The sequence below is a fragment of the Pituophis catenifer genome, unplaced genomic scaffold (assembly GCF_029215685.1).
Source record: "Pituophis catenifer annectens isolate HBS135680 unplaced genomic scaffold, rPitCat1.0.hap2 SCAF_1, whole genome shotgun sequence".
Lineage (NCBI taxonomy): Eukaryota > Metazoa > Chordata > Lepidosauria > Squamata > Colubridae > Pituophis > Pituophis catenifer.
Genome location: NW_027256881.1, coordinates 167,869,622 through 167,882,526, shown reverse-complemented (window position 1 = coordinate 167,882,526; position 12,905 = coordinate 167,869,622). Strand labels below are relative to the sequence as shown.

The 12,905-nt window shown below is 35.4% G+C and overlaps 1 protein-coding gene across 1 annotated transcript in view; it reads right to left on the bottom strand.

The window, feature by feature from the left end:
* The window catches only part of LOC139309074 (UDP-glucuronosyltransferase 1A1-like), a 31,563-nt gene extending 19,509 nt beyond the window's left edge, over nucleotides 1–12,054 (bottom strand). Inside the window, exons 1-3 of the mRNA XM_070933164.1 lie at nucleotides 11,200–12,054; nucleotides 10,268–10,399; nucleotides 5,996–6,083 (exon numbers count right to left, since the gene is read on the bottom strand). Of these exons, the coding sequence (XP_070789265.1) occupies nucleotides 5,996–6,083; nucleotides 10,268–10,399; nucleotides 11,200–12,054 (1,075 nt within the window). The remainder of the gene's footprint in view (nucleotides 1–5,995; nucleotides 6,084–10,267; nucleotides 10,400–11,199) is intronic.
* Between the last annotated feature and the right edge of the window lie 851 nt (nucleotides 12,055–12,905).

The following is a 12,905-nucleotide window of genomic DNA, read 5'->3' as shown; positions in this document are numbered from 1 at the left end:
TGAATTTTTAACAATCACTGAAAATAAAAGAAAAATAATAATGAAATGCCAAACTACAGACACCACCTACCCATTCATCCATTCTTTTTCCCTGAAAAGGCATTGAGAAGAAATACTAATTATTGTACCCAAGAACAGGCATTTTATGCTAGGTCAGCGGTTCTCAACCTGGGGGTCGCGACCCCTTTGGGGGTCGAACGGCCATTTCACAGGGGTCGCCAAAGCCCTCTCTCGCCCCCCCCATGCCTTCACTCACTCTCACTCTCTGCTCTGTTGGATCGCCGGCCATTCGCTTATCCCGCCCACTCCCAATCTATTGCTGCTTCCTGAGTCCTAGATGATGGCTAGAGGGAAAAAAACTGTTTAAATTCTTGCCGTGGGGCTTCAAAGGGCCGCCCTATAGCCAGTGGTGGGATTCTGCCGGTTCCGTCCCGCCCCTTGCCCCGCCCCTCTATTTATTGCCAATAAATAGTGGTGGGCGAGGGGCGGGCGAGCCAGCAATTTAACAAATGGTTCGGTGTTTTTTTGTAATTTTATTGGCCCCCGGAGCTTCAGCATAGGCTAATTAGCCCTTGATTAGATCGGCTCCCGACTCTCAGCTGATTTGCTCTCAGCTGTTTTGCTCAGGGCTCTGCTGCTTGCTTGCTTGCTGGAGCAGATTTTTTTTCCCCTAGCTATGCTGAAAAATGAAACTGAAAGTAAAGCAGGCTGTTGGCTTTGCTGTTGCTGCAACGTTGGAAAATTAGGCAGGCAGATTTCTTTTCTTTTTCCTCACCAAAAAAGGTAGGTGCAAACAATGGGAAATTTAGGGCAAAAGAGGAGAGTTCAAGATTTTAAAACACAAAAGAAAAAAAGCTCTATTTAACTAAGAAATTGTAATAAGTCAGATACTATTAATTGTATATTGTGTTGAAAACAGAAATGGTTAAGTTGTGGTTTGGAGGAATATATGGGGGAAATTATTTGGTTTATTATGATTGGTAAATATAATTAATTTTATTTGTAAGAAATTGGATTGCATGGAAATAATTGGAATCTTCATGTTCATATTGATTAATATAGAAAAAAGGTATTTTCATATATTGCACATAAAAATAAAGAAGAAAGGAAGACCCTGGAAGAGTACTTAAATCATATAGGAGAATCAGAAAGAAAACTCCAAGATAATCCAGAAGATGAAGCAGCCAAAGAAAATTGGATGATGTGGAAGCATAAAGTAAATATCATGGAGCAAGAAGAGTTGGCACAAAGAATGAAAAGAACGAAACAATATCTTTTTGAGAATACCAACAAATCGGGGAGGTGGCTGGCCTATAAATTAAAAAAGGAAAATGAAAGGGGAATAATCCATACTTTAGTAGACTCTAAGGGCAAATTATTGATTAACGAGGAAGAAAAATGGGATGGGGTGAGAGAATATTACGAATCCTTATATAAAGAAGAGGAGATATCGGATGACAAAATAGAACAATACTTGATAAAAGCAGAGCTCCCACAAATAACTGATGATGAGAAAGAAATGTTTAACAGAAAGATTACAATTGAAGAATTAAAAATAGCCCTTTCCAAATTGAAAAATAATAAAGCGCCAGGACCTGACGGATTTCCAGGGGAAATATATAAAAAATTAGAAGAAATACTCCAACCGAAATTAGTAGAAATTTTTAATGATGCACTGTTAGACCACAAAATTCCAGAGTCATGGAAAGAGGCGCATGTCACACTTGTGCCGAAAGAAGGTGCCGACTCAAAACAAATTCAAAATTACAGACCAATCTCGCTCCTAAATACGGACTACAAATTATTCATGGGCATAATGGCAGAAAGAATGAAAAAGATTTTAAATAATTGGATATATAAAGACCAGAATGGATTCTTACCGGGGAGACAAATTAGGAATAATATGAGAATTGTACTAGACACGCTAGAGTATTATGAGGAACACCCTGGAAAACAGATGGCTCTGATTTTTGTCGATGCTCAAAAGGCATTTGACAATCTAAATTGGAAATTCATGATTAAACAAATTGAGATGATGAAATTTGGAACAAATTTTGAAATGATGATTAAATCCATTTATAATAACCAAAAGGCGAGTATCCTGGTGAATGGGGATAGGACTAAAACATTCCAAATTAGTAAGGGAGTAAGGCAAGGTTGTCCCCTATCCCCTTTATTGTTCATTCTGGCCCTAGAGGTTCTTCTAAGGAAAATTAGATTTAACGATGAAATAAAAGGATTGCAGATCAGGAAGGAGATTTACAAGACGCAAGCATTTGCGGATGATGTAGCCCTAATCCTTGAAGACCCTATAGAGTCGGGACCTAAAGTATTGGAGGAATTAAGTAAATATGGAGAGGTGGCAGGCTTCATACTGAACAAAACCAAAACCAAAGTATTGATCAAGAACACAACTGAGAGCCAGAAAAACGAGATAGAAGAAGTACTAGGATTACAGGTTGCCAAAAAAATTAAATACCTAGGAATTTGGATTACATCAAGATGTTCGACCTTGAAAGACGACAATTATATTCCCCTAATCAGGAAAATAAAACAAGACCTAGATTGCTGGAAAAAAAATAAGACTATCACTTTTGGGCAAGATAGCCACAATTAAGATGAACATCCTCCCCAGAATATTATTTCTATTTCAAAATATACCCATAAATTTAGATAAAAAATTCTTTTTAGAACTAGACAAAATTATTAGAGAATTCATATGGGAGGGGAAAAAAACCGAGATTTTCCATTAAAATTTTAAGGGGCAAAAGAGACATAGGTGAATTTGGACTCCCGGACTGGGAAACATACTACAGGTCAGCCAAGCTAGTATGGATAAAAGATTGGATCACCCTGGAAAATAAGAGAATTCTTACCTTAGAAGGCCATGACCTGCAAAAAGGCTGGCACGCCCACATCTGGGAAACGGAGAAGAAAAGGAAGACACATTTTCATAGACACAAAATTAGAGATTCCCTGATACAAACATGGACCCAGATTAGGCAAAAATATTACAAAAAAATCCCAAATTGGCTCTCAACGATGGAGGCCCTGACCCACCCAAATAGGTGGGAGAGGGAGAAAATGGGCAGATATAAAGATATCCTAGATGAAAGAGGGTGGCTTAAACCAAATGATATCTTACGAGAGCAAGGAATAACTTTAGATTGGTGGACTTATGCACAAGTAAAATCCAGATATCAGAAAGACAAAGAACAATATGGTTTAGAACTGGGATCAAACGGACTAGATAAAGTCTTGATGGGAACAAACAAAAAGATTCTGGCAAAACTATACAATTATATATTAAACGAGGACAAGTTCGAAGAGGTCACGAAGAATCAAATAATTGCATGGGAGAAAAATATAGGGCGCAATATAAATTTTGGGGAATGGGAGGAGGCATGGAACAGAAATCTTAAATTGACTAGAGCGGTGACATATAAGGAAAACCATTACAAAATGTTTCATAGATGGTACTTAGCCCCGGCCAGACTAGCGAAGATATATCCCAATATACATCCCAATTGCTGGAAATGTGGCCACGGTCAAGGCACCTTCTTTCACATGTGGTGGACATGCCCGGAAGCAAAAGGATACTGGAATAAAATTAGGAGATGGTTATATGAAATAACTGATGAAGATATTGCATTAACACCAGAGATTTTCCTCCTGGGAATAATAAAGAAGCCATATAGAAAGGAAATGATGCATTTAATGATCCATATAATTACAGCCGCTAGATTGGCATACGCACAGTATTGGAAAGAGAAAATTCAACCACCAGAAGAGCTTACAATTAAGAAAATACTCGAGTGCGCAGAGATGTCTAAATTAACCTATGAATTAAATGATGAAAAGTCAGTTTACTATATGGTGTGGGAAAGGTGGTACAAGTGGTTGCATGATAGAATGAAAGAAAGATCTAAAGGTGTATTAAATAATGGTTAAAAGTGAGTTAAAATGTCACCAAGTATTATCTATGGAAATAGTTAAAACACTGCACATCCGATACAAATTGAAAAGCTATATTATGTATATGTTGTTTTATGTTATTGTTTGAATGTTTGTTTGTTTTTTCTTCTTATTTCTCTTTTGTTCTTATCCTTTGTTTTTTTTGTTTTTTTAAAAGAAAACCTCAATAAAGTTTAATAAAAAAGAAAAAAAAAAGAAAAAAGGTAGTTATATAACTAATTGATTTATATTAAAATGTTGAATTTATATTAAACAACTGTAATATTACATAATTAATGTGAGGATGGATATAAAAATAGATGACAATGGGAAGGGGTATAATATAGAAGAGAAGAGAAAAATTGAATTTGATTAAGATTAGAGATGAGGATGAAGGGTAACATTGGTTTTTTACAAAAATAGATGAGGAATAATGGCAAATATGGTATGGCATAAAGGAAATATAGCAAAAAGGAATATGGCAAAAAGGAAATATAGAAATTGTAAATTTAATTGAAATGACTAAACACTGTTTAAATTTGTGAACCATCAAATACTCTGTTCAAAGAAAATACATTGTATGTTTGTATGTGTGTTTCTAATTATTGTTATTTATTCAAATTTGTTCTCTTTTATTCTTTAAAGTTTAACAATTCATTCTTTTTCTTAATATCTTTATATTTGCTTGGGGTTGGCTTTCTTCCCTTTCATCTTTTTTATTGTACAGCAATCTTTCTCCTCAAACCTACCACCTCTCTCTTTTCTTTCCTTCTTACTTTCTCTTCCTCCCCCTCTTCTTCTCCTCTCTACTTCCTCTTCCTTTCTCCTTCTCCTCCTCTCTTCCTCCCTCTCTTACCCTCACTCCTACTCTAATTTCCCTTCCCTTCCTTCATCCCTCTCTATTGCTGTATCCTTTTATGCATATGGACTACTCAGAGGGCTGAAGAAGTTATTTCTGACTGGTCCTCGCACTTTTGACCAGTCCTCGAACTTACGACTGTCCTCACATTTTACGTTTTTGCCCTATCTTGTCACCATGGTGAAGAGAAGCAGTTGTGAAATGAGTGACACGGTTGTTAAGAATGCTACAATGGGCATAAATGATAACCAGTCATAAGTGCGAAGACCGATCAAAAGTGCGAGGACCTGTCAGAAATCACTTTTTTCAGCCCTCTGGGTAGTCCTTTTGTGCACATGGATTACTCAGAGGGCTGAAAAAGTTATTTTTGACTGATCTTCGCACTTTTGACGAGATCTCGAATTTACGACTATCCTCACATTTTACGTTTATTGCCCTATCTTATCACCATGGTGAAAAGAAGCAGTTGTGAAATGAGTGACATGGTTGTTAAGAATGCTGCACGGGCATAAATGTGAGGATGGTCATAAGTGTGAGGACCAGTCAAAAGTGCAAGGACCTGTCAGAAATGACTTTTTTCAGCCCTCTGAGTAGTCCCTATACACATAGCCATGGCCACCTGGTGACCAGCTAGCCACGCCCACCCAGTTACATGACCTCCAAGCCACGCCCACAAAATAAGCCATGCCCACAGAACCGGTAGTAAAAAAATTTAGAACCCACCCCTGGTTGGGGGTCACCGCAACATGAGGAACTGTATTAAAGGGTCGTGGCATTAGGAAGGTTGAGAACCACTGTGCTAGGTGGAAGGTGAGCTCTCCAAATCATCTGAGGAAAACAGTGTTCACAGGAAAAAATGGGTCATTTGATCAGTTTTTGCTCTGATTATATTTGTATCCTTGTAGGAGCAACATGATAAACAGCCAGATTAGGTCTGATTCAACACTTTCCTTAGGTTTTAAAAGATAATATTGGTACAATGTTTCATGAGGAATGATTTCGCTTTTCCCAAAAAGATTTTGGGAATAGATACATCCAAGTTTGCATTATTTCATAGCATTTGGTATTAGCTGATGTAGGGTAATACATATTAAGTTACTCATATTTAGCACCATAACAGATTGGAAGCAGAATCAAACCTTCATTAAAAACAAGACCCCTTAATTTCTGACCCGAACATACCAAGTAGATCATTCTGTGGAAGCCAATTAAACAGCTTTGTATTGTTGGCAAGATTGATTGGAGCTTCACCGGTATATCTCCACAACACCTTCATAGATTAAAATATATAGCAAGTGATAAAGATAGATAGATAGATAGATAGATAGATAGATAGATAGATAGATAGATAGATAGATAGATAGATAATTCATATTTATATAAATCTGAACTAGTTAATTTATTAACATTTTAATCTACAAGAAAGATACTCAAAACAAGTACCATTTTAATAGATATTGTCAACTGAAATACTCATAATGACTTCAGTTGACAAGCATACATTTAGAACAGCAGAATATATATAAACTGAAATGGGTTTTATACTAATCCAATCTACGCTGTACTTCAGTCTTCCATGACTCTTTGAGGGGAAAGAGCCACAGTGAAAAATTAAAAACCCATGTAGACAAGAAATATTGGAAATGTCAAACGGCTGTTCCATTGCTTGCAGAGTGGCAGAAGCACTTCCTTTAAATTTACCACTGTTTAAAAAATGTTGGGCAGCAACTTCTAAGGAATAAATAGTGAACTGAAGATGACTCTGCCATAAATAGAGCTGATAACCACAACAGAATTAGTGAATAGTCAATGAGTAGACTGGCCATCTCTGGCAGGTTTTGAATTCCAGGAAAGGAAGGATTGGCCATCATGCTCAAACCATGGTCAGTGCCATAGAAAGGATATTAGGTTTGCATACTTCCTTTTCTAATCACTTTCAGAAATTGGTTGTTACTGTAACTGCTTTTTAGCTATTAAGAACCTTTGGATCAACAAGTTACAGCACCAGATAAGCTTCCTTCATATTTCTATTTAAGAAGTTTTAAATACAAGTACAAGAACTTAATTTTTTAAAATGAACAGAAGAAGGATTATTAGAATCTTGATTTTGGAAAATTAAAAATGGACTAAGGCTTCAGATGGATTTGAAATAAATTTTTGAAATCAATTATAAAAATCCTTCCTGTGGTAAAATGCTTTTGAATTTTTTTCTTAAAAATCATGAATAGCATGTGACTTTGAAGGTTGAACACTATAGGAAACTAGAAGGGACTAAAGATTACAATTAAAAGAGAAGAACATTTACATTTTGCTTACTAATACAGAATGGAATGAAATATTTTAACATTGGGCATACTGAAGGATATTTGGAATAATGGACCCAGAAATTAAACACTATAGATACTGTTTAAAAGATGTTATAGGAGAGGAACAAGTTTTGCCAGCAACACTTAGACTAAGATGACCAGACGTCCTGCTTTTGGCGGGACAGTCCCGATTTTTAGCAATTTGTCCTGCGTCCTGCGTCGTTTTAAAAAAGTCCCAAGTTTTCATTCTGCCTCCTGAGTCCCGGCTGCCTCCTGAGTCCCAGCTGGTGGCTAGAGGAAAAAAAACTGTTTAAACTCTTGCCATGGAGCTTCAAAGGGCCGACCTACAGCTGATCAGTGTCAAAAGAAAACAAATGAGTAGACCCATGCCTGCAAAAATAGAAAAAACAGCCCCCTACAGCTTCCGCATAGGTTAATTGGCTGCAAAGAGTTCCTGGAACAGATTTTTTTTCCCTTAGCTATGCTGAAAAAGCGAAAGCGAAAGTAAAGCTGCAACGTGACAAAATGAGGCAGAGAGAGATTTCTTTTTCTTTTTCTTTTTCCTCACCAAAAAAGGTAGGTACAAAACTGCAAACAATGGGAAATTTAGGGCAAAAGAGGAGAGTTCAAGATTTTAAAACACAAAAGAAAAAAAGCTCTATTTAACTAGGGAATTGTAATAATTGAGATACTATTAATAATTGTATATTGTGTTGAAAGCAGAAATGGTTAAGTTGTGGTTGGAGGAATATATGGGGGAAATTATTTGGTTTATTATTATTGGTAAATATAATTAATTGATTTGTAAGAAATTGGATTGTATGGAAATAATTGGAATATTCATGTTCATATTGATTAATATACAAAAAAGATAGTTATATAACTAATTGATGGAAATAATTGGAATATTCATGTTCATATTGATTAATATACAAAAAAGATAGTTATCTAACTTAACGATTTATATTAAAATGTTGAATTTGTATTAAACAACTGTATTACATAATTACATAATTAACCAATGTGAGGATGGATATAAAAATAGATGACAATGGGAAGGGGTATAATATAGAATAGAAGGGAAAAATTGAATTTGATTAAGATTAGAGATGAGGATGAAGGGTAATATTGGTTTTTTAAAAAAATAGATGAGGAATAAATATGGCAAAAAGGAAATATAGAAATTGTAAATTTAATTGAAATGACTAAACACTGTTTAAATTTGTGAACCAGCCAAATATTCTGTTCAAAGAAAATACATTGTATGTTTGTATGTGTGTTTCTAATTATTGCTATTTATCTATATTTGTTCTCTTTTATTCTTTAAAGTTTAACAATTCATTCTTTATCTTAATATCTTTATATTTGCTTGGGGTTGGCTTTCTTCCCTTTCATCTTTTTTATTGTACAGCAATCTTTCTCCTCAAACCTACCACCTCTCTCTTTTCTTTCCTTCTTACTTTCTCTTTCCCCCACCCTCTTTTTCTCCTCCCCACTTCCTCTTCCTTTCTCCTTCTCCTCCTCTCTTCCTCCCTCTCTTACCCTCACTCCTACTCTAATTTCCCTTCCTTCATCCCTCTCTATTGCTGTATCCTTTAATGCATATGGACTACTCAGAGGGCTGAAAAAGTGATTTTTGACCAGTCCTTGAACTTACGACTGTCCTCACATTTTACGTTTTTTGCCCTATCTTATTACCATGGTGAAGAGAAGCAGTTGTGAAATGAGTGACATGGTTGTTAAGAATGCTGCATAAATGTGAGGATGGTCATAAGTGTGAGGACCAGTCAAAAGTGCGAGGACCTGTCAGAAATGACTTTTTTCAGCCCTCTGGTTAGTCCTTTTGTGCATATAGACTACTCAGAGGGCTGAAAAAGTTATTTTTGACTGGTCCTCGCACTTTTGACCAGTCCTCGAACTTACGACTGTCCTCACATTTTACATTTTTGCCCTATCTTGTCATCATGGTGAAGAGAAGCAGTTGTGAAATGAGTGACATGGTTGTTAAGAATGCTGCACGGGCATAAATGTGAGGATGGTCATAAGTGTGAGGACCAGTCAAAAGTGCGAGGACCTGTCAGAAATGACTTTTTTCAGCCCTCTGGTTAGTCCTTTTGTGCATATGGACTACTCAGAGGGCTGAAAAAGTTATTTTTGACTGGTCCTCGCACTTTTGACCTGTCCTCGAACTTACGACTGTCCTCACATTTTACGTTTTTGCCCTATCTTGTCACCATGGTGAAGAGAAGCAGTTGTGAAATGAGTGACATGGTTGTTAAGAATGCTGCACGGGCATAAATGTGAGGATGGTCATAAGTGTGAGGACCAGTCAAAAGTGCAAGGACCTGTCAGAAATCACTTTTTTCAGCCCTCTGAGTAGTCCCTATACACATAGCCATGGCCACCCAGTCACATGACCAGCTAGCCACGCCCACCAGTCACATGACCTCCAAGCCACGCCCACAAAATAAGCCACGCCCACAATGGTGTCCCTCTTTACCAATGTTAAAATTTGGTCACCTTAACTTAGACTGATCTTAACATGGATTTAAAAATAATAGGCTACAAAATGATGTGGAAAAAGATACAATGCTGGACAGAGAAAAGAAGAAATCAAGAGAGTAATCAGAATAATTTTCTTATATTGGATTTACAAAAGAAGCTTGTTAAAGCTTTGAGGAATTTTTTGAGAAGGAATAAAGAAAATAGGAAAAGAAATCAAGTTTTAGAACATTATTTGAAGAGGACTAAATATTAAGATTGTTAAAAGTAAAGAAGAAGGAATATGAAATTTATCTGATCAATGTTTAAAAAGTATGTTATTTCTGGTAACCCTTAATGGATTTTTGCTGATCAAGACTGAAATGACAAGGTTTTAAGGCACTGTTTGTAAGTAACTAGGATATGGATAAGCAAATATTGTACGGTATGGAAAGAAGAGATAATTTGTTGTATTTTAAAGGTTTTAATATTTTACTTCACACTTGTGATGAAGGGGGAAGTAATTTCTGTCAAGAAATTTCTGCCCAGTAATATTTATCCAGACTTTCTTTTCCTTAAATTTCATCCCATTATCCTTGTTTCTCACTTGGTTTAACAGAGAATATATCTTCATATACACAATAAATTTTAGATTTGCTTTTCTTACTGTCTGTGGTATTGTTCCCAATCCTTCAGCAATTTCCATGGCTTTTTTCATTTGAATTTCAGAAAGCATTGATCCCAGAGAAAACACCACAACTCCATCTTCACCAGATTTCTCCAATATGCTTTCAAACTCCTATCAAAATAAAATTTCAAAGATAAGTTATTTGAAAGTTTGAATAGAATCTCCCATCTTAATAGATGACTAAAAAAAAACATTTCACTTGCAAATAATTTAGCAAAGAGTGAAACACAATAATTCAATTGAAAGGTAAAAATTTAAAAAATTACAATAACTTATTTGGGTTATAAATCACAACACACCAAGTTATAATTTATAATAACCAAATTATGTTTCAGTCTAGTCAATGTTCAAGTGCCAAATAGTCATCTTGAATTCATTAAAATACATTATTTTCTATACCAACTACATAATTTAATATTATAAAAGGCCAATATTTAAAATCTATAGTTGACATTTTAATAATCCATGTTGCCAGCATCAGTTGGCTTAACTATATTTTACAGTTCAGAAACATAATGTATATTTCTAGATATAATTTTTGTCTGATTTTCCCAATTATTGGAGCCTTTTCCAGAATTCTTAAGCAGCTAATCATTAGTAATCTAGTCCTTAATTCCCCAAACATTTCACACGTCTATTTGTCTTCCATTCACTTATTTCTTTTTTTGCTTCTGAACAAAGCTGCATAAATTAAATGAATATGATTTTAAAAGTATTTATTAGAATAATATTGCTTTTGTAAGTAAAGCATGCTTAACCAGGCCAGTTTACACAATTTTCATACTCTTTCATTCTCTGGCAAATAGCACTTGATAGTTTAGCATTGACTGTCCCAATTTTGTCAAAATATTTCAATCCTAATTTAACACTTTGAAAAATATGTATGACTATAAAAAAATAAAAAAACCAACCTGTGTTAATGGATTCTCCTTTGCACAGTTTATACCCCCAATGAAAATCATATTTGGCATGATAGGCCTTGGATATTCAAACACAAAGTCATAGCGAAGAAGCCAAATTGAAGCTTGGCTATATAGCTCTAGTACTGTCATATCTCGATGCAGGAATTCCTTGATCAAAACTTCAAATGGTGAGTAAACAAAGTAACACATCATGAACTGAAATGAGCCAAATAAAAAATTATTTACTCGTTGATTAAATGTCATATGATCAGTACTGCCTGTATAAAATTTGGGGATATAGGAAAGTGGGTTTGGACACTTAGTCGCCTCAGAATCTAAACCACATGGAATTCCACGTAAGAAGAAAAGAGAAGGAATGGATAAATATTCAGCCACAATTTGACCACATGGAGACACTGGATCCATAACTACAACACTGAATTTGTTATCTTGAAGGTAAGTAATCAAATCTTTGTTGTACAAAAGCTGTTTACAGTTATTTAAGTAAAACATTGTAATATTCCTTATTCTTCCAAATGTCTCAGTAATTCTTGCCAGGAAAGGCTGATGTACAAAAATCTTATAACCCAATTTCTGAAGTTCTGTTTTCAAATATTCCGTTGAATAGGGCACAGCAAATGTTTTCACTATGTAATGATCAGATGGTTTCATCAGCAAATTAACATCAGGAACCACAGCTACTACTTGATGTCCTCTGTGCTGAAGGCGTTCCATAACTGGTTGAATACTGAGCCAGTGACTGCCATCCATAGGTATTACCAACACCTTCCCTCCATATGAAAGTCTCCAGAAAAAAAAAGTAAATAAAAACCATATAGGTTGCTGGCAAATATAATGAAGCATAGAATTATTCTTGTCAATTATGTTGAATTTTAATCCAAAGGTGAAAGAACCCATTGTTCTTTACATGAACATATCAAACAAAGCTTACTTGAGCCTTCAGCTTTTTCTTTTCTGTAAATATTTAATTTCTTCTGCAAGGAGAAGTGTAATGGAACTTTAAAACCTGGTCAAAGGTTGATTCAGTAATGAAACCTTAAGAAATTTGCAAAATAACTGACTTGCTGGAAATGCAGCAATACATTTTGAAATAAAGTTCTGAAGGAGCTGGCAGAACCATTGTACCATATCTTTCAAAAATCCTGGAACACTGGGGAATTACCTAGTGACTGGAAAACAGCAGATGTGGTTCCCGTCTTCAAAAAGGAGAAAAAAACAGACCCAGGAAACTACAGACCAATCAGTTTTACATCAATACCTGGGAAGATACTGCAAAATATAATTAAAAAACAGATGTGCGAACATCGAGAAACAAATAAAGTTATAAATAAAAGCCAGCATGAGTTTGTTAAAAAGAGATCATGCCAAACCAATCTTATTTCATTCTTTGACAAAGTGACCAAATTAGTAGACCAGCAAAATGCTGTGGACATAAACTTCAGCAAGGCATTTGACAAAGTAGACCACAACCTACTTGTTGGTAAGCTAGGAAAATGTGGGATAGACAGCATCAGCATCTGATGAATTTGTAACTGGATGACAACATACTCAATGAGTAGTCCTTAATGGTACTACATCTATATGGATGTAAATAAGCAGAAGGGTACCACAAAGTTCTGTTTTAGGCCCAGTACACTTCAATATCTTCATAAATGACTTAGATGAGGGAATAGAAGGGGAAACTCATCAAATTT